The following is a 23,065-nucleotide window of genomic DNA, read 5'->3' as shown; positions in this document are numbered from 1 at the left end:
TGTGACTGAAAAAAACAAAACTGCCACAAAACTCCTCAACAAAATAGCTAAATGGCCCCTATGTGGCCATTTTCACTGTACCCACGACCCCATGGACACTGTATCCCAACCCATACACAATCAAAAAAGGTATTGAGAGTTCTGTTAAAAGTCTGTTTTCTACACATTACCAAGAACAAAATAAACACACATTTGAACATTTTGCCGCATATTTTCAGTTTTATTTATAAAATCAGATGCTCCTTTAAAGTGTACAGTTAAAATCACAACTGTAAATTCAACCACAGCTGAATATTGTTTCAATAAAATACTACCAACTGATGTAAAAATTCATTCAATTGTGATTCAAAACTCAATTCAGCTGGAAGATAAACTTACCAATACATTATTCATTCAGCAAGTATTTACCACACTGTAAAAATACATGAGGGTCCCTTCTGTTCATAGCAATGCCATGAAAATATCTGCACAACAACTCATCTTTTAAAAACATAATTCTACATTTATGAATACAACAACAACAAAAAAAATTGCCAGCGAAATCCTCCGAGGGTTTCCAAACCGCTGACACCCCCACAGGGGGTAGTAACTGCATCAGTGCTGTACCAGCATGTTTTCCCTCTGACCACTAAGTAAGTAATTTTCCAAGCAGCTCTAATGTTGTCTGCAATATTTTTCCAGGCAAAACAAAGCCACAGAAACAAAACAGCAGCAGGTGCAAATCCATCTGCAACACTCACTCCATTGGCCTTTCTGATCAGAACTGCATCTTGCTGAGATCACTTCAGCACACTACAAGGACTGAAAGATAAGTACAAGCTGAAGAAAAAACTGCCAGCTCCTGAAAACTTAAGGAAATAAGGTCAAAGGCTTGATAAGGCATTTCATTGCAAGATGAAGTTGTGGTTCTAGCAGGGTACCTTGGGAAAGTTTGGGGTTTTTTTTATCCTAAGGGGATAAAGCCTGCTGATTTTGCAGCCAAGACCATTTGATTTTTGGGCAAATAATAGTCTCATCATCACACAGGGCACTGATTCATCTGTTCATTCCTCTTACATTATATTCCCACACCACAATTTTTCCATAATCCAGGATGTGTGTAGCCCCAGAGAAGGGATCCTGCACCTAAGATTTAGCCAGGATTAAAAACTTGGAATTCAAACTCCTAGGCACATGAATTTTCATTATATATGTCCAGAGGGTCTATGGTATTCACAGCAATTTAAAAACTGCCTGGGCTTTCCGTTGCTCAATGATTCTACTGGGCACAAATTCAGAGCAGTAGGGGGTACAAGAAGCGTTAACATCTCCAAACGAGAAACACAGGTAACATGATCAGGTTTCTACATACAGAATCTTCATCATCTGTAGCAAATACAGCACAGAATTCAGCAAGTGATGACTCCCAAATTCTACTCCCGAATTCAGAATGAACTGCAGGTATGCACCTTTGTGTCTCTGCCTCTTTTATATAACTGGGATAATAAGAGTAATCTTTTGGACATGGACCTGTGGATCAAAATCATTATTCAAGTGTTAGGCATATATTGCCATTCTCCTGAACTAAGTCTCACTGTTTTACAAGAGAGATGACATGTCTGCCAGCTAACACATTGCAAAACAGCTCATTTTCATACCTGGGAAATGAATGAACACTTTCAAACTCAGGAAATAAAAATAACATATGCAAAGGAGTCTACTGTTATCATAACTTTTCTTCTAGCTTAGGGTTCCAAACTATTGTGAAGGAGACTGCTGTCCTTACCTGAAATATTCAATTTAATCTATTTCACTGTGTTCCAAAATGCATTGAAGCCATCATTTTAATTTAAACACAGCTAAGTAGAATAGATTCTAGTGCATAAGTCTAATTTGAAAGATAAGTTAATTAAGAAGCTTCCCAATCAAGAAAGAACCTTTACACAAAGTATCTGATTACATATTTTAGAGCAAATATTTTAGGCAGTGTGATTATACAGCAGAATACCACGTTTGGGAAATGCTGTAAAAAGACTAGGAAAGGTGTAAGATATTGCCCACATCTTCCTACTTGAATACACAACCTGCTACATGTAAACACCTACTGAAGTCTCTTATTTTAAGAAGCATTTGAAGTTTGAGGATGTGTGGACCTCTGCTGATTTACAACACAAGAAAAAACAAGTTCAAGCTGAAGAAACTGAAAGTCAAAGAAATGTAGAATAAGTAGAAACCAACAGGTACAAGCAGAGCAGGCAAAAAACACTGAAAAAAACCCAAACCCATAAAAAGAACACTGCCCGAGTTAAATTAGCCTTGAAAATTCAGAATTTTGTAAAAATAACTTTCCTTAAAATAAACTTTAACAGGAAAGATTGTCACTGGATTGACTTTTACAAATAAAGAAACCTTTAGATAAATGTAGTCTTACTTCAATGACCTGCAGGTCACAGTATTTTACTTGAAGCTTACCAGTAACTGAAACTAGAGAAATGAAAATATTTCACACACCACCAAAAGGATTACACAGAACAAGAGGGTAAATAATGTGTTACATTCTAAAGCTCTTTGCTGAGAAAGCTCAGGTGATTAATAACACCACAAGGAAAATCTAATTACATCCAGCCTTTGAAAAACAGAGGGGAAATCAGACATAATTTGCCAGGTTTTTAGCCAAGCATGTCCTGTTTGAAGAGCACTTTGAGACATTAATGAGAACAAGTCCTTTTATATACTGAAAGTGGTTACCACGTTCTGAACTACAAACTCCTTTTTCATCCATGGATTTCAACAGCCAGAGACTCCATTACAATGAAAGAGGTTAAATCTTATGTAGGAAGTCAACAGTGCTAAGAAATAATGAATATGTATTCTGATGTTCAAGTTTAGCTCCACAACATGTGACTTTTGAAAGCAGAAGAAATGAATTTTTTGGTTTTGGCATCACCACAACAAAAACAAATTAGAGAAACTGCTTAAATAATTTCCTATGTTATGTCTGGATTCAACTCCTCTAACCACTCAACAAAGAAAATATTAAGATATAAACCCACTTTCCCAAACACTACCAACAGAAGAAAAAAGATTGCACGTAACTACTTTAATTGATAGCTACTTGCCTTGATAGAGAAAATTTTCCATGGGTCTGTTTTTAAAAAGCAGAGCCTGTGGATTCATACTTTTGGGTTGGTTGGGTTTTTTAAATTGCTGTACGTAATTTCATCTCTGGTTTATTTGCAAACCAGTTATCCTCAATTAATTTATATATCTGTCTTGATAAACAGAGCTTCAAAATCAAAAGCTGTAGAACAACTTGACTCCAAAACACACATCACAAAAAACATGGGGAAAAATTTGCTTCTTTTCACTTCAGTTTACTTCTTTTCAATGGGCACAAGCTAGCAAAAGGCATTTGATGCAGAATAACCTGGCTGTTTTCAGCTGCTCTTTTTAAAAAGCCTACTGGATTCTCAAACCAGCTACCACAGTTTCAGAGCCTCAGAATATTTGGAACTTTAGTTCACTTTAAATAGTGAACAAAAATGAAGAGTACTGTAGCTTGGCTTCAATACATCCACCTTACCTGGAGAGTAAACCTGCTCTGATCAGTAGGTTCATCACCATAGATTCTTAAACACTGCATCTTTTCACACTTATTTGCCAACTTCAAAAGAATGAACACCCAAACAAAAAAAAATCTTTGTATTTTGCTCATCATTGAGCAGTTAAAGGTTACAAACATAACCCATTCTGTGTCAAGTCTGTGAGGTCAGAAAGTGAAACAGCCTCCCACTGAAAGATTGTCTTCGGAGTCATGCCAGGAGCGGAGGGGTAACGGAGGAAGATTGAGTTTCATGTGTGACTGAAGTGTTTCATATTGGTAAGAGGTGGCCATGGAGATTCACTGCTGGTATGGAGCAAAGCCAGAGGGAAAGAGGGTGGGAATTACACCAAGCAGTTGCACTGACACAGGTGCTGATGTCCTCAGAGTGGCAGGACTGGAGGTGGCTCTCCCTTGTTTTCCATGCTATCATCAGTCACTGCAGCCTCACAGCTTGCTTCCCTGCTGTCACATGTAACACAGCCCTTTGAAAAGGAGCAAGAAGTAGTAGTTTAAATTCTTTTTATATTTCAAAAGGTCAAATCCTATGGAATGATAGTCTCTTGTAACCTCTCACCAATGGGGTGAGATCTCTCTAAAAGCAGAGATTAGATCATGCAGATACTTGCACCAGCCACTTACCTTGCCTCTGAGATTAGTTAATTTGGTTACTGGAACATACAGTTCTACCTTTGAGATAAAAAGGCATGTGACTTTCTTGAATTTGAAGACCTTATCATTCAGCTTTATAAGCAAGCTCCTTATTGAAGATTTGGACTGCAGCCTGAACAGCAACACTGACCAATATAAACAGCTGAAATGCCTGAGTGTATTGAAATTTCTCTTGAGAAATGGTATAATATTGAAACAAAGTCTCCAAACAGAAGTCCTGTATTTTCTTGCTACTTACATAAGCCTGGTTGTTTTTGCAAAATCTGCACGGGAAACATGACTTTCTGCTTAGGAAGAGTTTCAGGACCATAGATAGAAAATAGTGATATTTACATACCAATACATTTCCTAACATTTGAGATTATAAACATTCAACGGAATTTTCTACAAGATCACTGGACATAATTTTGCTATCTGTATCAAATACAGCATTCTTAACCACAACAGGACACATGTTATCAATAAGGTATTAGGAAAACAAAGACTAGTTTTCTGTCTTGTTCCATAGCCAAGGACATGCATGTTTTTGTTTTCCTTCTCTAAGAATAAATACCACATCTCAGAATGCCACATTTGACAACCCCAGCCCAACATGCAGTGCCAAAACAGACAATAGATTTTTTCTGGTACACAAGTACATGAAACCAGCCTTAAAATTTTCTGTACAATTCAACACTGAAACTCTAGGTCTTTGGCAAGACAGATCTAGTTCCACATTCTCCATAGCACCTGGGAGCACTTTAAACTGATTAGGACATTCTCTAATATACATCAGTGCAAACCAGAAGCAGTTTAGCAGAGTGCCCAAGAGTTACACCAGCTAAAATAAGGAAGTATAAGATTGAATGAATGAATACACCTACAAAAAACTGGCTATATTTGTTTCTTACAATATACCTAACCCTCCTCTGTGACTGAGCATTTTTCAGCTTCCTTGATCTAATTTTTACTGATATCCCAGCACTATATGACATTCAATTACAGCAATAATTTTATAAGAAAAAGAGCAAAGGACTTAATAACAAGAGAAAAAAACAACTCTAGGTGCCTGACTTGAGATCTTGACACCCATAACCCAGCACTGTAAGATGGCCCTGGTTGGAAATGCCTGGGCTGGCCAAAGCAGGGATGATCTGCAGCTCCTTTCCCACTGCTCACCTGGGTGCTGATTTGCAGGGGCACAGTCTGGGTCCGGATCCACGAGTGCACCTCTGCAAGCTCCTTCTTCTGCCCATCTGTAAACCAAGGCTGCTGCTTTTGCATGACTGCCAGCTTCTCCAGATCCTGCTTTAGAACCTCCTCTTTGACTCTGCAGGAAAAGACACCTGTGAGCACAGCTGTACTACACAAGCAAGGCAGGCACTGATATCGTGAGAGTCTCTTCACCACAATGTATGGCTGAATCCTAGACATCATCAGCTGTTGAAAGGGAACTTTGTACCTTATTTGCTTTGTACCTTATTTGCTTTGTAAGGCTGCTTCCAGTCTGGGGTTTGTTTGCTATTGATATTGTTGGGAGTTTATGGTTGTTTGGTGTAGGTTTTTTTTGTTTTATGGCTTTATGTGGTGCTTATTTTAATGTGAAATCCAATTACCGATTATATATATAAGCTAATTAAAAGGAACTCACAAATAACCTGTAGTTTTACCCCTTTATGCACTCAAAGTACAGGACAATAACCAATCCCATTAATATTTCAGCAAAAAAGGTTACATGCTACCTTATTTTAACAGATGGGGAGAACAGGAAAAAAATAGACAGAAGTAAGTTAATAACCAGGCCTAAACTGCACAAAAATAATCTAAGACACTTTCTGGAAGTTTCATTGGTTTGTGTGTTGTTTCCATAGTCTCACTTTAATCCTATAGTTCCATGCACAATTCCAAACTACGTGTCAGAAATTGTTGATGTTTTCCAACCTGTTTGGCATTTGGTAATTCATTAGAACTCTCTCAGGTGTGTAATCCATCATCACCCAGGCTGACTCATGTTTCGATTTATAAGCTGTCCCTTTTTCTTCTGCTTCCTGATTCTTCTCTTCTTTGGAAGCTTCAGAAGAATAATTACTGGCAAAATACTTGCTGCTTTTCCCACTACCTGCTGAGAATGACCATGGAAGGGGAAGAAAAAAAAAGAGGCAGAGGCCTGGAAAATCCGAGTAATTCAGCACAAAAAGTACACCACCCCTAGTGTATTCTTGCAAGTTAGTTCTGTAATACAAACGCAGGTATTCCCAGATGATTGCTCTAGAAATTACTACCTATTGAGAATTCAAAGATAAAGTGCATTCTCCCAAATTATTCAAGATCTCCAAAGCTCTATTCACTTTTCTCAAAATTAATTGGCTCAACTTCTCTGCATCTGAGAGATCCTGCTCTAGGCAGATTTACCTTTAGTCAAGTAAGATGTAAAGCAGTATCTAATGCAGAGAAAAGCAATAATGAAAAAAATGAAGAGCGACTTCTAGGTTAAAGGAGTAGCATCTTAGACTCATATTTCCAACTACAGTGACTAAACAAACTTGGCTTCAAACACTAAAAGCTGGTGAAAAGTAAAGGACATGGATCTTCTTACATGGATTTCCCATCCTCATTACAGTACCCTGCTATTAATTATATGTTAGCAAGCCATCTAGCACCAAATACCTAAATCTTTGTCTTCCCTACCTGTGCCATGACCAGAAGTCTCGTTGAAGCTAGAGCCTAAAGAACCAGATAAAGCTGATCCACTGCCTGATGCTGCTGAACCTGAACCCAACTGTGAGTCCTCGTACAACGAGCGGTCAGGAAATTCAAGAGCAGCACTGTTACCATTATCTTCTGGATTATTATCCTGGAGATAAAAAGCAGATCCAACACATCCACGGAAGTTACATTTAAGTATGCAAAAGGAAATTCATGCAGTTACTGAATTTGTCACACGTTGACCAAGTTCTCATATCAATTCAACAGGTTTGGAGTTTTTAGCTCTGAAAATGACTGGCGGTTTAGAACTCAGGATAACACTCTTCATGGGTGAAAATCAGCAAGCATCTGAACTCTAGTTACTGGTTTCTGCCGTAGATCCTTCCCCAATTTGTCAGGATATTGTACAGTTGCATAAAGTTAACAATTTCTACTGACAAGAGAGGAGTCAATTCCCTTCATATCCTGTTAGATGGCATGAAGCAGCCATACACATCAAGCAAAGGTGCACTACAGGGAAAATGAGAGTCTTCCCCTGATTCACTATGCGAAGCAACTGCTTCTGCAGCTCCAGGTACATCAGCTCCCCTTTCAGGACCCTACCCTGCAGTTTCAGCTGATCCAGCCTTTCCAGCCCAATCTGGATTCAGGAGGCAACATTTTTTTCCTTGCCTGCAGAGCTCAGATTCCTGCCTCTGAGTTTACCGCGGAAGTTGGAGAGGCCTTTTCTATGCCCATGTATGGAAACCGACCCACACGGATCCCTGTTCTTCTTTCATTAGCTGCATCCCTGGGAGACAGAGGGAGTAATTAGAAGAATATCTTCCCTTTGTTTTGGTTCTCCACAGAGACTGTGGGACTGGGTGAAAAAGGATGCAAATTGCGCAGCACTATCCAAGTTCCACATGCATAAAAGCCCCAAACCCCAAATTCTAGCTGACAGTTCCATTGAAAAGGCTGCTGCCAGAACGCTGAGCAGAAGCAGCTTGTGGCAGCCTAGACCAGAAGATCTCACGTTTCTGTCATTTACTAAGTGCCCACACTGTACTGGCACAAGTTCCCATAGGCACAAGTATAAACTGCTTTCTCCACTTCCTGTGCTATTCGTGACCTGCAGCCTACATAGCACAGCCAAGAGAAAAAGCAGCCAACAAAATCTGTGTCCCTGACACACAGACCATCACCACCGGTTTTGGTGACACAACACTGTGAAAGTCAGTTTCTCCTCTACATGAAAAATCTTTGTTACTTACACATTTATCTTCTGCATGTGGCTTAACAGCAGCACTAATGGAAAGCTCCATAGGTTTTGGCAGCTCCTCTTGAAGCAAATTCAGCTGAAGTGGGGAGCTGCTGCGTGAGCTGCTCAGCAGTAGGGCCTGGTCACACTGGCCCTCTTGCTGGTCCTCCACAGATGAGTGAGGAGAGGGTGGAAAGGGCTGATCCACTGAGTGTGGTGCTACTGGTGATGGAGCACAAGGAGGGGGTGCTGGAGGTAGCGTGGTGCATGGATATGAAGAGGGGGGATAAACACATTGAGGGCTAGGGAGAAAGACATGTTGAGGCATCTGAGCATACATGGGGAAACCCTGAAAAAATACAGCCATAAACGTGCCTATGTTTGGGGGGTAAAAGACTGGGTATGACTGTGTTCCACAGTATAGCTGTGATGAGGACATGGACTGAGGCTGTAGTGAGCGAAGGGCAAGCTGCTCTCCTCCAGAAGAGGCTGGAAACGTGGACACTGGATTCGAATAGGCAGGAAATCCCACAGGAGGATGGACATTCCGACTGGAGGAGCTCAGATAGGACACTTCTGAGGGAGAGAACAACTGTTTCTGATTTGCCCTCTTCTCACATGGAAGACTATTTCTATTTTTACTAGAAGAGTGGCTATCTGAGCATTGTCTCTGAGGTTTCTGGCGCTTGAATTTCCCATGTTTTCCTTTTTTACAGCTAGCTGGGCTCATCTGCTTTGCAGGGGAATCACCTGAGGAAGAAAAATAAATATATTCACTGAAATAACAGACCCAGGGAAATAAAAGAGGAAAAAAAAAAAAAAAAAGAAAAACACCCAGATAAATGAGTGTGGCTTAGTCAGAGAGCTCACTTTCCTCTGGATAATTCTTCCCTAAACCAATTTGAATTTGCTGACATCTACAATATTTTCCTTCATGTCATCAATTTTCTTATTGATCACTTTGGCTTATCCTAATCAGATCTTTTACATTCTTTCAAGGGGATGCAACAAACTACATGGGATTTGCAGGCTTTATTGCAAAAACTATCTGCTTTGTGACAAGTCTAAGATAGCAAGATCCAAGATGGAGTAGACATTCTGTGTGGGCAATGCTGCTGTCAAATCTTGGCAACCCAAAGGAAGCATTCTGTAAGCAGCCACAATAAGACACTAAATTATACAAAGGAGAACCAGACTTCAAGGCTAGGTTGGCCTTGTAAGTCATCTAACAAGTCTTTATTTCTCAAAGCTGCTGCATACCTTGGCCACAGGAATGTCTGTTGTTACTTCTGCTTCCTTGTTGAAGGTAAGTCCTAAATGGAGAGAGCAAGACCCTCTGTCGGAACTTGTCAACATAGTTCTGCTCCTCCTTTTGAGTGTGGGCTGACAATGTCTCTTTTGTTAGCCCAACTGGCTTTAAGTCCTCAGGCAGCACTGCAAGACTCTGAGCATTCACAGGAGGCAGCTCAATTTGTTCACTTCCAACAGCAGCATCCTCCATTGTAGTCACTTCTTTGAAGAGGGAAGAAAACAAATCACTCTTTGCTCTGCCCTTCTGGTGTCAACTACCACAAAACCCAGAGTGTTACACGGAAAATAACCTCATCTGATCTACTGAACAGAGACATGGGGAGAAAACGGCCTTTCAACTCAAATATAGTTACACTAACATCAACTGAGCAAATTATATTGCATGGTCTGGAAAACTTCAAACTCACTTTGAAGTTAGAGGCACTTATTTCCTCATATTTTCTTAGTACTACAAGCAGCTACATACTCTTTTCTTTTTCCTTCTTTCTGCATTAAAATGAAGTAACATTGGCCCCACAGTAATTTTTATTTGAATCCTCGATGGCCAAAAGCATATGCAATAAAGTTCAAGAAGAAAGGAAACAGTGTAGTCTGTTAAAACTGTTTTACTAAAATACCCTAAAAACATCCAGGTTCAAGTTTTTCTTCACAGCACCCTGAGAAGTACCTTAATATTTCAGAATTCACATTCATTGAGGACGTATCTTAAACGAACAAAACTTTCTCACCGTGTACTTCAGGCTGGAAACACTGTGTAAATTTAAATATCAGTCAGTGGTTTTGTGAGTGTGAACAGTACCTGATTCAGGGTGTGGGACATGCACTATAGTGCTGCTGTAGCTGCACTGGCTGGTGACAGATATGACACTTGGAGCCTTGTTGGACAGGGTCAGGTCTGCCAGAGGAGCTCCCACCATGCCTGCAGTTGTCTGGTCTTTCAGCGTCTCTTCCAGACCAGCAGATATTGGCGTGTGGGACTCAACTGCTGACAGCATAGTAGTATCTATTGGCAAATGACAAAGTTTCTACATGGAATTCCAAGCACTATGCTCCCAATTCATCAAGTCTCACTGGTTCAGAAATAACCAGTAAGTATGCAGACTATTAAATAAGACAGTCTTATATACTAAAAAAACCATTTACATGCCAGTGCAAAGGCAGCACATACTAAATGTGGCATAAAATGAGTGAGCAACAGAAGGTTCATTTAACAACAATAAAGAAGAGTTCCTTTGATGCATTCAAAGACTTAACATTTTAGCTTATGTTTAACTGGGAGCTCTAGACAATTTAGGCACATATTTACTAAATATTTACTAAAATACTGTTAGCAACACAACAGTTCAAAAAGTGGACAAACCTTGGAACACATTACAGTGACACATTAAAAAAAACCCCAAATCAGTTTTTGTGGTTTATCTAATATGATTTGTCAGTACACTTTGTTACCTTCCAGTGCCCTGCCTTCCTGCTGACTTTGCTGGACTTGTTTGTCATCTTCTGAAGATGACGATGATGTATTTGCAGAAGATTTACATTTCCTTTTCAGTGCTGGAATACTGCAGCTCTCTAGATATCTGAAATGAAAGCATATCACAGGAAGCTCTCTCTACTTTGAGGGGGTATTTTTCTCCATTTGGAGATACAAACATTTGAACAATCCAAACTGGAGATCCAGAGGTTGTTAACTAGTATTTTAAGTTCACTCCAAGAGGCTCTGGACACGTATCTGCTTTCCAAGGAGTATTTTAAATAAAATCTATCACTCTTTGAGGGGGGGGAAAAAAAGAAAAAAGAAAAAAGATTACATTATCCACTGGGTTAAAAAATACTGACATTTTATACATTATATCAACTTTCTGTCTTATAGGGATGTTCTCAGAGTGTGTAATGAGAAGACATTGACACATTAGGATGATCAAAATTCACTTAAATTCCTACCACACCAACGACAAACATCAACAAATAGCTGCAAACAGAATCTTAGGTCCTAAACTTTACATTACTGTGTCATTCACATTGGGCAATCCATCCCAATGCTCAGAGAGGCAGAAAACTTTACAAACAATCCCAAATTTATCTCACAACTCAAATCCCAGACAATTTAAGGCAAATGCAAACTACTAGGATATTTAGTTTCTACAAATTAATCAAAACTTTATCACTAAAACTGTTTCACAGTCTATTACCTGATGATACTATCAACACAATTGATCTGCTGATAGGAAGGAACATGTGGAGTCTTCTTTGGATCATCATAAAATGTGTTGCCTGGTTCATCTGTGCTATCTCCTCTCAGTGTCTGAAGGAAACAGGAAGCAGTGTGCCTCTTCCCTGGAAAAGGGGAAATGTTTAAAGATTCCTCTCAGGGGCATCTAAACTCTACCCTCACACAGATATATATACACACACAGGTAAATATATACTGGAATCCACATAATGATACCAGGACATATGGCCTATGACAGCACAGTTCTCATTACAAAGTTACTCTGCATTTTCATCTCAATTTGTATGTTTTGAGGCAAGGGAAGTAGAGGGGGAAAGATGCCTGAAAAAAGCCAAATTCCCCCCACACCACCCTAAACATTCACTTGAAAAAGGAAGCAAACACAAAGAAAATAGTATATGAAACTCCTTGCATTTAAGTTGCAAATAAAGCAGCAATTAATATTACTCTTCTTTCAATTTATACATCACAGAATCCAACCCATTACTTAACAGCAATTCACAGCTTTGTATACCATGAATACACTACCCAGAGTCCTATCAATATTGACAGTACAGCCCTCTAGGACAACACCAGCAGTTAACTTTGAGTATCACAGAGCAAAATGTTTTAATACAGATTCCTATGATATTCGAGGGAGCACCCAGGTTTCTCCATGTATTTGTGCTACATACAAACTGCAAATTATGTGCATTAATATAACATTAAGCACTCAGTAATTAAACCCCTACTCCAGTGGGAAGTGGGGCCATATTGTCCAGCCTATGATAGCTTTTAGCAGTTCACATAAAATAACCAAGAGGAGCTTCCACACTACTTGCCAGAGGCACGTGTGCATTTTCAGTAGAAAACCTTAAAGTATAAAAAAGGAGAAGTCTGTTAACCTAGAAAGAGACATATGCTCCTCCATATTTCAAGGAAGAGTTAAAAAGTTATTGCATCTGCTGAGGTTATTTTTAGGGGTGAACTAGGAGGAGGGTGGGGGAACTTGTTTGTTTGGGTTTTAAACAAAACAAACCTCTTCTCATATCCAAGCCACACTAAGAAATGCTATCTAAAGTTTTCCAGCATAACACCAGGTAGCCAAACACATGGCTACAGATCTACAGGAGTTCATGTTACCTTAAGGATCATATCTACATTCACTTACCTCCCAAAACTTCTGAGCTCACAGCCTGTTCATTTGCATTCTGTGGCTTGCTCCTAGATGCAATGTACATCTGCTGCCCCAGGTTCTTTATTCGGTTGACATCTGCACAAACTTGTTGCAATGTCATCTTGAGACATGCAAAAAAAGGCAAAGTCAGACTACAATGAGTACAAAGAGGCCATAGGAGCTGACTCGGGTTCTTGTATTCTTCAAATTAAAAGGAGTAGACTATCAGCCTAAGCCTGGTATCTATTGGTATTTGTAAACTTAATTAATCCAGTTATCATGGTTAATTTAAGTAAATTAACTATAATAAAGCTCAAACAGCCATTTGAATGTTTTAATACCCATGCCAAACCTTGAAAGTGAGAATAAGCTGATGATTTACTTAGGAGCCTCACAAAGAAATTAGGCAATTGTATTGCTTGTTCTAGGACAGCACTACTTCCACTCTCTTCTATAGCAGTCAGCAAAATTAAGAGCAAAAACCAAAAGCCAGCACTCTGTAATTAACCTATTTAGCTTGAACATGGCTTTATTCTTCCCACTTCAGTAAAATTCAGTATGAGAAGCACATATGTATACAGTAAACATTTTCATTTTTACAGGTGTATTTTCACTACTCTGCAGGCAGTGACACATTTATAGACTCACTGGTTCCTGTGTTTCCTCTGCACAGTTCCCATTGGAGTCACTTGAAGATGCTATGCTGATGTAGTGCTCATAAGAGCCACTGCTTCCAAGGCTTCCATAACCACTGGAAACATTGCTGTGAACTGGCTGTATGAGAGGGAAAAACAAAATTTTAAAAATCATCCTCTGAGAGAACAAAATGAAGGAAACAACATCCTTTGCAACACAGAACTTCAAATAAAAAAAAGACAATCAAGTGAAAAGTCAGTATGTTTGGGCTCAACCATTTGCTTACGAAGAATTCTCTACCATGCTTCAAACTGTTTCAAGATGCAGATTTGCCTTTCAACATCAAGACTTGGCAAGAATGTCAAACAGTTATTTTGTGGGTTTTTTTGGTAATGAGTGGGCCTGTATCCATATAGAACTTTCCTTTCAGACCTTTTAAAAGACCATCCTCAAAACAGCCCACTAATCAGACTCAAAGTTCTTTAGCCTCTCACTCAAAAGACCAGCCTGTGTTCTGAAATTCTTTTGCCTTCTTTACCTGCAGGAGCAGTTTGTAAATTTGTCCTTGTAATTCTCTTATCTCTTTCTCCACACTGCTCATTTCTTTACTTCTTGGGGCAAAGACATCTTCATTCAGAGGGCTTCTGCAGAGAAACAACAATATTTCACTGCTCATTTTCATGTGATGAAGAGATAGCTATAAACACTTAGAACAGATTTTTAATTGATTATGATTATTTTATTTTGACTGTTCTGCTGAGTCAATACAGAGGAATATCATCTGTCCCAATAGCTGCTCTGCCGGGGTAGCTATGAGAGCAGGGAAGCTCCAGGGAAGTCAATACACCAGCAGACACCAGTTAAGGATAACAAGAACCTATCCCTCCATCTCCTTCACTCAGAAGGCAAATTCATACCCCATAAAATCTTGTATAAAAGATCACTTTGAAAAGTCAGAAGGCCACTCCCAAAAGCCATTTCCTCTAAGAGAAATCAGGTAAGAAGGCAGTCAGTCATATTTTCAGGTTTCTTGAAAACTAAGGGGAAACATTTGAAAAATTAATTTGTACATTCAATACTGACTGCATTTTAAAAAGACCTTGCCTTAGTAAATATTTAAATGCTGTATCAAGTATATATGCCAAAAGAAGGTCAATTAATTGGGTTTTTCTGGTGAGCCAACCATGAATGAATTTTAGGTAATTATTGTTAAAGTGATCTAATTTTATGCTTCTTTTTAGCTTTTGCTGGTACTTTGATTTAGACATCAACTATATGCAAAAACCTGCTAAAATAAAAAGCTGGCTTTGCCTGTTATTTCAAAGTAATTCACTTATTCTCACACTTAATAAACAAGACTAATACTATTCTGAAGGAATGGTCTGAAAATAGATGCTAGGCTGTTGCCCTATGTGCAAGAGCAAATTATGTCTCTAGTTCAGTACTTAGCCTGTTTTGTTCTGCAGAGTAATCAATGAAAGCACTTTATTTCATCAATTCTACGACTGACTTACGTCCGGACTTTGTGTCGGCCAATGATGAACACAATTTTCCTGCTCCAAGGATTCACAAAACTGGACCAGCTGGTGTCGAGTATGACATAATCCCCATTTTGAGTACAAAACCTAATAGGTAAATGCTCAAAAGGGGGTTGGCCAGCAAATTTCAGTACTGAAAAAAAAACACAATCAAGAAACAAGGCTTAGCTTACATTATGACACAGTAGTGCAAGCACAAACACTAATGACTGGGGTTGTTAGAACTTTGGCAATGAATTTACTTTGATCTCAAACTGACTGCATGAGTTAATTAGTTAACTTTTGTCTAGATTGCAGATCAGTCACGTAATCAAGCACGTGTCAAGCAATATGATACAGGTATGATAAAGAATCATAAAACCAACTGAAATTCCTCTAAAAGCAGCTCTTACTTTTCCGGTGAATAGTGATCATCAAAGGGCGATCTTCTGGGTGCAAATACATCAGTATGGATGTTCCAATTAAATCCTGAGGTAAGTAACCCAACAAAGGCACTGCTCTGAAAGCCAAACACATTATCACAGGTTCTAAGACAGTTTTGACTACTTCCATCCTTAACCCTTTGCTGGTCAGTGAAGTGCCCATGCACAATCTACAGTGAAATGAACTAAGGCTACAGAACATTTCCCAACCCATCTCATAATCCTGCACTGTAATACTTGACACATAAATACCCATGACAAACACTTCTGCACCTGGATATTTAACAGATATTCACATTTGCAGGCAGTTTTGTGCTTGTTTACATGCAAAGAGGAAAAAAACCAGATCTTGAAGACAACAGATCATAGGCAAAATGTCAGTAATTATGCTAATTTTCCACTGCTGATTCAATCACAGCTCCCCATTGCCCTGGATAAAGAAAACTGACTGCAGTTCTGTTTAACCTGTGTTTTAAACCAACAAAGAAGATTACATCTGTGGAGTGTGAGATGTTTTCCATGAGTGGACTAACATAAAATGGTTTTGTTTAATTACATATTACCAATCGCACAGTTCAGCTACTTTACTTGGGTCTCCAGTTGCATCACTGAATTATTTTTTTCCACCTCTCCATATATACCTCATAGATCTTCAAAACTCAAATCTCTCACCTGTCATCTATGTCCAGAAAAACACATCCAGGGGTATGTGTGGTGGTGAATATTCTTTTATCCATAGGAATTCGAGGAGCTAATAGAAACAAAATATGCACTAAGACAGAAAACCTGGGCATTACTGTTGCTCATGATATTTCTGGTTCCTGAACTTAATAAATGTTTGCTGCTTACTAACTAGTAAGTCACAGAAACATTACAGATTTCTAGGTTCTACAGACTTCTCCCAAAAATAACAAGTAGAGGTCAAACGCTTTGGGGCAAAGGCAGCACAGATATTCTGGATTTGCATGCATGCACACACAAGCTGCAACTTACACAGGTGAGACCACCCAAGCACAGGTTCTAAACAAAGGAAGAAGACTTTCATACACTGCGTTTTTCTATTGGCTTGGATTTTTCTCCACTGGAGCTTCCTGACTTGCCTTCATATCCAGAGTGGATTTTCTCAGCCAAAGCTAAGCAGCAGGACTCTGCATCCACACGGACAGAAGTGCACACGTGGACCAAGTATGGGGTGATTCGGAAGGGGTAACAACGCGCTTCTTGCTCTTGATCTTTCCCACCCCTGAGGAAAAGCAGAAGGGATTAACACCCTGGTTTCAAGGCTCACAGTGCCAGGGCCAAGCACCATGCCCAGAGAAGTTATGCTAAGCACAAACCCAAATAATCAGGTCCTATGCACACTCCTTTGAGTCAACTCCAAGGTCAATACACTCTGCAAACTGACCTCCCTCCTGCTGAAGTCAAGTAAATGTTTTGTCTCCAACACTTACATTCAGATGCTGTCTAGAAATGCTCTTACTCTAATGGTTAAAGAGTGCCTTCTAATTCTCAGTTCAAGCCTATTCACAAGAACCACCCATTTGGTTTTGTGCTCTCTTTCAAGCTAAATAGTTATTTTTCTTCTTGTTGTTTATTCTGTAACAATTTTAGGAAAAAAGAATTAAAATCTGTCTCCCTCAAGGTTAGTTTTCACAGACCTACATAAGGAAGACTGCTCCAGACTTGGTGCATTGTTTTTCTTTGACTATCTTCCAGAAGAATTTGTCTTCCTAGAATGTGTTTGAACTGTAGCAGCACACAGCTGATGAGATCTTAACCATGGCTTTGCAACAGCTGCTATAACAATTAGAACTTTCTACTGCAAGTGCTTCCCCACCTGTTATAATTTCAATAGGGTACCCAGCTCTTACAAAAAGAATTACATTTTTGAAGATTATAATTTACACTAAAAGTTACTTTCTTATTCCACACTTAGTTTTGTAACATGTTTCTAGAGAAAGGAGAGTGTCATAAAACCTATTTCTAACACTTCTGTCTTTGGGAAAACAAAAGATACAAATGGAAATTGCAGAAGTCTAACTCATAAAAAAACATTTTCTTAATTAAGCCTAGAATGTGTGCTTGTGAAAATATATTTTTACTCATAAAGCCAACATAGTCAAGAGACCTGCTACATAAGGGAAGTAGAGACAGATGTTGTACAAAAACATGGAGAAGAACTGTTGTAAAATGTGCATGTATCCAACAAACAGTTCCCTCAACCTAACATTGCTATCTGTCCTGCTATATTCATTTCAGGTGCCCTTACACAATTCAAGAGACAAAGGTGATTTAAGAGCTAGGGCTGTTGAAAAACATATGAATGAATCAATGATCAACTGAAAGATGAGTAAGTGTCGTATCTGCTCAGAAACAAACAGTTCTTACTCAAATCCAGAGATCACCTGAGTCTAGGACAGAACCGCACTGAAGACTGAAGGTCAATCTCAATTTTTTTCCTCTTCTAGCTCTAAGATTAGTCAGGTACTAAGCAACAAACAGCATTCACAGCAGCAGCAAGTCAGGCTTCACAAGCCTCAGGAGTCAGGCTTCACACTGGGACTTAGGTGACCTGAGTTTCCCTTAAGGTTTCTGCCCCAATCTCTCAAGCAGTCTTAATCTCAAGCAAAACACTCTTTGCCTCTACTCTCAATCAGTAAAAGGGGGAACAGCAATTTTTCACAAGATCATTCTCCTGCATGACAGTACTTAAGGAAACCAATAGGTCCAGGAGAAACATGTATAAATAGTTTTCCTTCTAGCCCAGTGCAAGTTTATGTATCACTCTGGGAAAGATGTTCAAAACGTGCTACTGGATGACAATATTGAACACAAACCCCATTTTATAATGGAGTTTCATGAGCTCACACTGGGCAGTTGTAACAACAGAACAGCTCCTGCTAGCACTGTACCCCTTGTCAGCCTTCACAAAAATAAAACTATAATAATGCACTTACCTGATCCTGCAGAAAAAGGATTTCACCTGGGCATATTCATACGGAGAAGCTAATAATATTAACACATTAAAAGTATCAGTTAATATCCTTAAAAAGGACACGCCTATCAGGACTATGTTAAACTCTGCATTCTCCAGACTTTCTGAGTAAGACTGAAGTCTCACAACGTACTCTTTATTACCTACCAAACAGTCTGCTCCCACCTCAAATGTTATCTCTCCTCTCTAGTCTACTCTCTTAGAGAAATGGAACTAAATTCAGAGGAAATGTATGTAAAAAGAAAACACAACAAAAACAAACAAATCAACCAACCAATCAATGCACCAAAAAAAGGCAACTTTCTCCAGTGCATCACTGAAAAGGAAAGGTGATATTTCCTGGCTTTATGAGCCAAGTACCAAGAACTATATAGAGACAAGAAAATCACAACTCCACTGGGGTGCTACTGCTCTGCTGGGTAGGCACACTAATGGCATCCAAGTTGTGGAATCCCTGGCATTCAAAACCTCCAGATACCTCATATCCTTTGATACCAAGGACTTTGGACTTCTCAGAACTGATGCCAGAACAGCCCCATGTCAAGGTGGGCAAAAGACACAGCCTTGGCCTGCAAGCTACACTTGAACTGCTCACAAATAACAGAGGATTCAAACTTCTCAGTTTAGACACATCCAGCAATAAACAGCAAATCAGCTTAAAACTTGGGTTTGATGAGCTGTGGTCACAGCGGGCAGTGAGCAGACCATAAAGACAAAGCACTTAAGCAACCATAAGGTGTAGATTAAACAACTTTAAACCCACAACCAGACTTATGTTTCTTTTCAAAAAGCAGCAGTATTTGGAATGAGTAAGATAATACATGAAACAATGAAGTATGCATCTTTTATTTACCCTCAGTAGGAGTCAAGCCTTTAGGGGTAAGCTAGCTAGCTGGGACTGGTCCCACAGCCACTCCAGTTTTCAAAGTGGAAGGGAACAAATGAGGCTGATGCATATTGCTAGCATAAGCATTTAAAATGAACTACTACTCTGTCCTCATTCTGCACAGACTTTAAAGAGCCATGTCCCACCTGTTTGACTTTCCATGTTCCAAAGGGGCAGGTGAGACTGATCAGTGTGAGTGTAGAACACACTCACATCCTGAGGGACAAGCAACTCCACAAACCGGGAAGAGTCCAACACTTTCTTCTTACAGTTCAAAATAGATGCTGCCTGCTCAGAAATATGAACTATGCGTCCAGACAGCAAAGAAAACACAGCCACAAATGTGTCCTGGAAAATAAGCATTAAAGGCAATCATTGCCTGAAACATGGTAGTGATAACAGAGGATAACAAGCAAAACAACCCAACCCCAAAGCACAACCTCAGGCTGAGGTTCAAAAATGTGTTGGGTAGTGTGTGATCTACTACACTCCCCAGTGCTACAGCAGCGTACTCAAGATTTACAAATGCTAGTAAGACTGGATTAGTCTTCTCTAAACAGATTAATGCTTGTCTTTGCTCTGAATGATTGGTTATCACCCCACACACTCCTCCACAAGTTTCAGAGGATTCATCACAATTCCACACACAAAAACATTCTGAAAGCTTTCCAGTATTTTTTGTACTGTTCAAGCATTAGCAATATTTTGCTACAGTATCCAACAGTACTGAATTTCAAGAAATGTTTCTTTAAAGGAGAGCCAGAAAGCATGACACATATTGCAAAACAAGAAAAAAATTAAATGCAGAGTACAAATAGAAACCAAAAGTCCCTCACAACTATAGATCTGATTTGTTTTAAAAGCCTTCTGCTGTCTTAAGAGATTATGCTGCTGTAAATGACTTCTCAAACAGTTATTTCTTGCTTCTGGCCAAGAAAAAGAATAAATTAGTATTTCTTCACTCACTATCACTGGGTACTAACATAGCACAGATAAGATGTAATCTTGATTCATCTTTAAAAACTTGAAAGTCTACCTGGCTAAAATGTAAAGGCCTTTCAATTTTACACATTCTATTTCCACAAAACAATGTTAGGAGACTAAATACAGTGAAATTGAATGAAATCCTGAAGTGTGCCTGAATTCTTACAGTGTTTTTTGGAGTGTGTTCAGATGCAACTGCCACCAACTCTTCTATGCTGTATGTCACCATATCTGTCTGAAATGCTCTTCGGTCATTCAGAGCCTGGAAAAAGTCATTGTTTGCTAATTGAAAAAAAAAAAAAAAAACAAAACAGAAAAAGCAAAACAAAGACAAGGAAGTCAGTAAACAGACTACTTTGAAAGTAATTCTTACAGCCCTTGTACTTTTGTCATCTTTTTGGTGAAGTCCAAGGTGAGATGAGAAGGTCTGTGTAGTGACAAAGGGAAAAGGAATACCAATTATACTACTGGAGTAATCTCATTTTATTACAGAAAACAAGCATGAATAAGTATTACAATTTTAGCTATTTAGTTCTGTGGGAAAACACAAACTAACAAATAATTTTTCAAACTGGGATGGGAATACCAGTATACACAGTATATTTCTCAGTATACACAGAAAGTTACTATTAGGCATTTCTTAGCTATGGGACTCTGCAAAAAAGAGAAGCAGTGGGGGAGTATCTCAACAGAAGGGGCTGTTAAAACAAAAAACTGGCAACAAAATCATAGTGCCTCAGAAAGTTAACTCTTTGCAGGATAACTGGAATGCATTCTTTTAATGCTACTTGTTGCCAGACACATCTATGCAAATTATGCTGCTGTTCTTCCAGATTGTCTCCACACGTACCTTGGACCTGCTGGACACATTGCAAGGCGTAGTTGAGAGCACTGATGGTACTGGGCTTATTAGAACTCCTTTTCTCTTCAGGTAAACACCTTTTCATTTCTTGGATCATCATCATCATATCTTTGTGGGACTGGCTCCAATTCAGCTGCTCACTGTGAAACAGAGGTTAAACTTTACCAGAGAATTCTGGTGTAGGAGATCTTTTTCCTATCACCCAATTAAAATTACTTCCTAAATTAACGTTTTATGGGAATGGCTGCAGTCATGCAATACCCAGGATCTCCTAACGTTCATTAACTAAATTTCCTGTTGTATCTTTCTCACTTCTTTGCAATTGAAGCTTTTCTCCTCTACCTTCCTCCTTCCCAGCTCCAGTGTCCCGAACAGCAAAGTCACATCAAAACCACTCTGCTTGCTAAGATGCCTAGCAACTCAAAATAAGATAATGTTTACTCTAGATTTTCAAAATATCACAGGTATTAAAATAATCAATAAATGCTGATTCTTGATCTAAGTTTTTCTAGCCTTGAAGGCCACATCTGGTTATATGCATCTCAGGGAACCATGAGGTTCTCAAAATACACCTGACACAAAGATTTTACTCCTTGTGACTTCAGAGTCTTCATCATACATTTTAGCTGTTGACTTCAACAGCTGCAGAACTGTTAAAAGATAAAACCCCCCTCTCCTTATGTTTGCTTATTTCACTGACTAAAAAAGAAGCGGTCAATATCCTCAAATCACAGATTCTAATCCTACAAGTGAGATATGAACACCATTTTTTTAGTAACGTTTTTCCAATTGACACTGTCATTAGTATTGTATGTACTCTTACTACATAAACCATTACATAAGTGTAAGTATTGCGTGGTAACTTTACGTGCCTGTTTAAGGCTGCACACGTTACAGCTATTGAACCTTTTTTTAAATTAAAAAAATAAACTACTCAATTTCTGAACTCTGACGGAAAATGTTATCTCAGTCATTTCTGCTTTGGTACTAAACAGCCTCTAGCTGAAGCACACATCTAAGGTACCCAAGGGTCGCTGACGTGCGCGGCTCAGGGGATCTCAGCATGAGGCACAGCTGACCGGAGCCGCGAGCAGCCCCGCGCTCACCGCACCGGCACACGCCGCGGCCCGTGACCCCCGCGGTCCCCGGGCCCGAGCAGCGCCCCGGGTCCCGCCCCTCGCCCGCCCCCGCCGAGCACATCCCCGCGCGCTGCCCGGGTACCTGTTGGCTTTTTCGGCGGCCGAGCCGCCGCTGGACTCGGGGCTGTGCAGCTCGGTCCCGCCGGGCGCGGAGCCGCTTCCCGCGCACGCCGCGCACCGAGCGCCCGCAGCCCCCCTGGGCGCCGCCGCCGCCGCCTCCCGCCCGGCCCCAGCCCAGACGGCCGCGGCCCGAGCCGCGCCGTGCTCCGCGCTGCCTCCTCGGCGCTCGCTCGCGTCCATCCCGGATCCGCTGAGCACCACGGCACGGGGGGCATCGGCTGCCACGGTTCCTCGGCGCGGCCGGACCCTGGGCCTGCGCTACGAGCGCCGGTGCTGCAGGGAAGAGCACGCGCCGCCTCACGGGACGATGGGAGGAGCGGAGCCCCCCTCTCCGCCGAGCCGAGCGATCACCGGGGCCGCTTCCTTGCTGCTCCCCCTCAGCTCGCAGCTGCCAGACAGCGCGGACGCCCCGCCAAGGGCCCCGGCGGCCTCCGCTTCGCCTTCCCGCCCCTCCGAGGCCGCGCCTCTCCCGCCGACCCCGGGCTGTCCCCGCTCCGGGCCGGGAGCGCCCTGAGGGGCCGCGCCCCCGCCCCGCGCCGTTACGTAACGCGGCGCACGCGGCGGCCCCGCTCCCACACACCCGCGCCACGTGCGCCGCGCCCCGCGGAC

The 23,065-nt window shown here is 40.5% G+C and overlaps 1 protein-coding gene across 7 annotated transcripts; it reads right to left on the bottom strand.

The window, feature by feature from the left end:
* Positions 1-199: 199 nt before the first annotated feature.
* Positions 200-22,651, bottom strand: PER3 (period circadian regulator 3). Of its 7 annotated transcripts, none has more exons than XM_014883970.2 (21): positions 22,419-22,651; positions 21,186-21,337; positions 20,502-20,617; positions 19,498-19,699; positions 18,428-18,476; positions 16,571-16,713; positions 16,143-16,221; positions 15,441-15,547; positions 15,025-15,181; positions 14,049-14,154; positions 13,523-13,648; positions 12,869-12,995; positions 11,678-11,822; positions 10,938-11,065; positions 10,288-10,491; positions 9,438-9,689; positions 8,191-8,927; positions 6,920-7,085; positions 6,173-6,353; positions 5,411-5,561; positions 200-4,065 (listed from the first exon to the last, which is right to left on the bottom strand). In XM_014883970.2, the coding sequence occupies exons 1-21, from the start codon at positions 22,634-22,636 to the stop codon at positions 3,964-3,966; spliced, it is 3,648 nt and encodes a 1,215-aa protein (XP_014739456.2). In that variant the 5' UTR covers positions 22,637-22,651; the 3' UTR covers positions 200-3,963. The 7 variants fall into 7 exon arrangements, 6 of the variants coding, with proteins under 6 accessions (XP_014739456.2, XP_014739457.2, XP_014739458.2 ...); XM_014883971.2 differs by having other exon boundaries at positions 6,173-6,350; XM_014883972.2 differs by having other exon boundaries at positions 9,438-9,686.
* Positions 22,652-23,065: the final 414 nt, after the last annotated feature.

The sequence above is a fragment of the Sturnus vulgaris genome, chromosome 25, assembly GCF_052056855.1.
Source record: "Sturnus vulgaris isolate bStuVul1 chromosome 25, bStuVul1.hap1, whole genome shotgun sequence".
Classification (NCBI taxonomy): domain Eukaryota; kingdom Metazoa; phylum Chordata; class Aves; order Passeriformes; family Sturnidae; genus Sturnus; species Sturnus vulgaris.
This window is presented reverse-complemented; position numbering and strand designations above follow the sequence as displayed.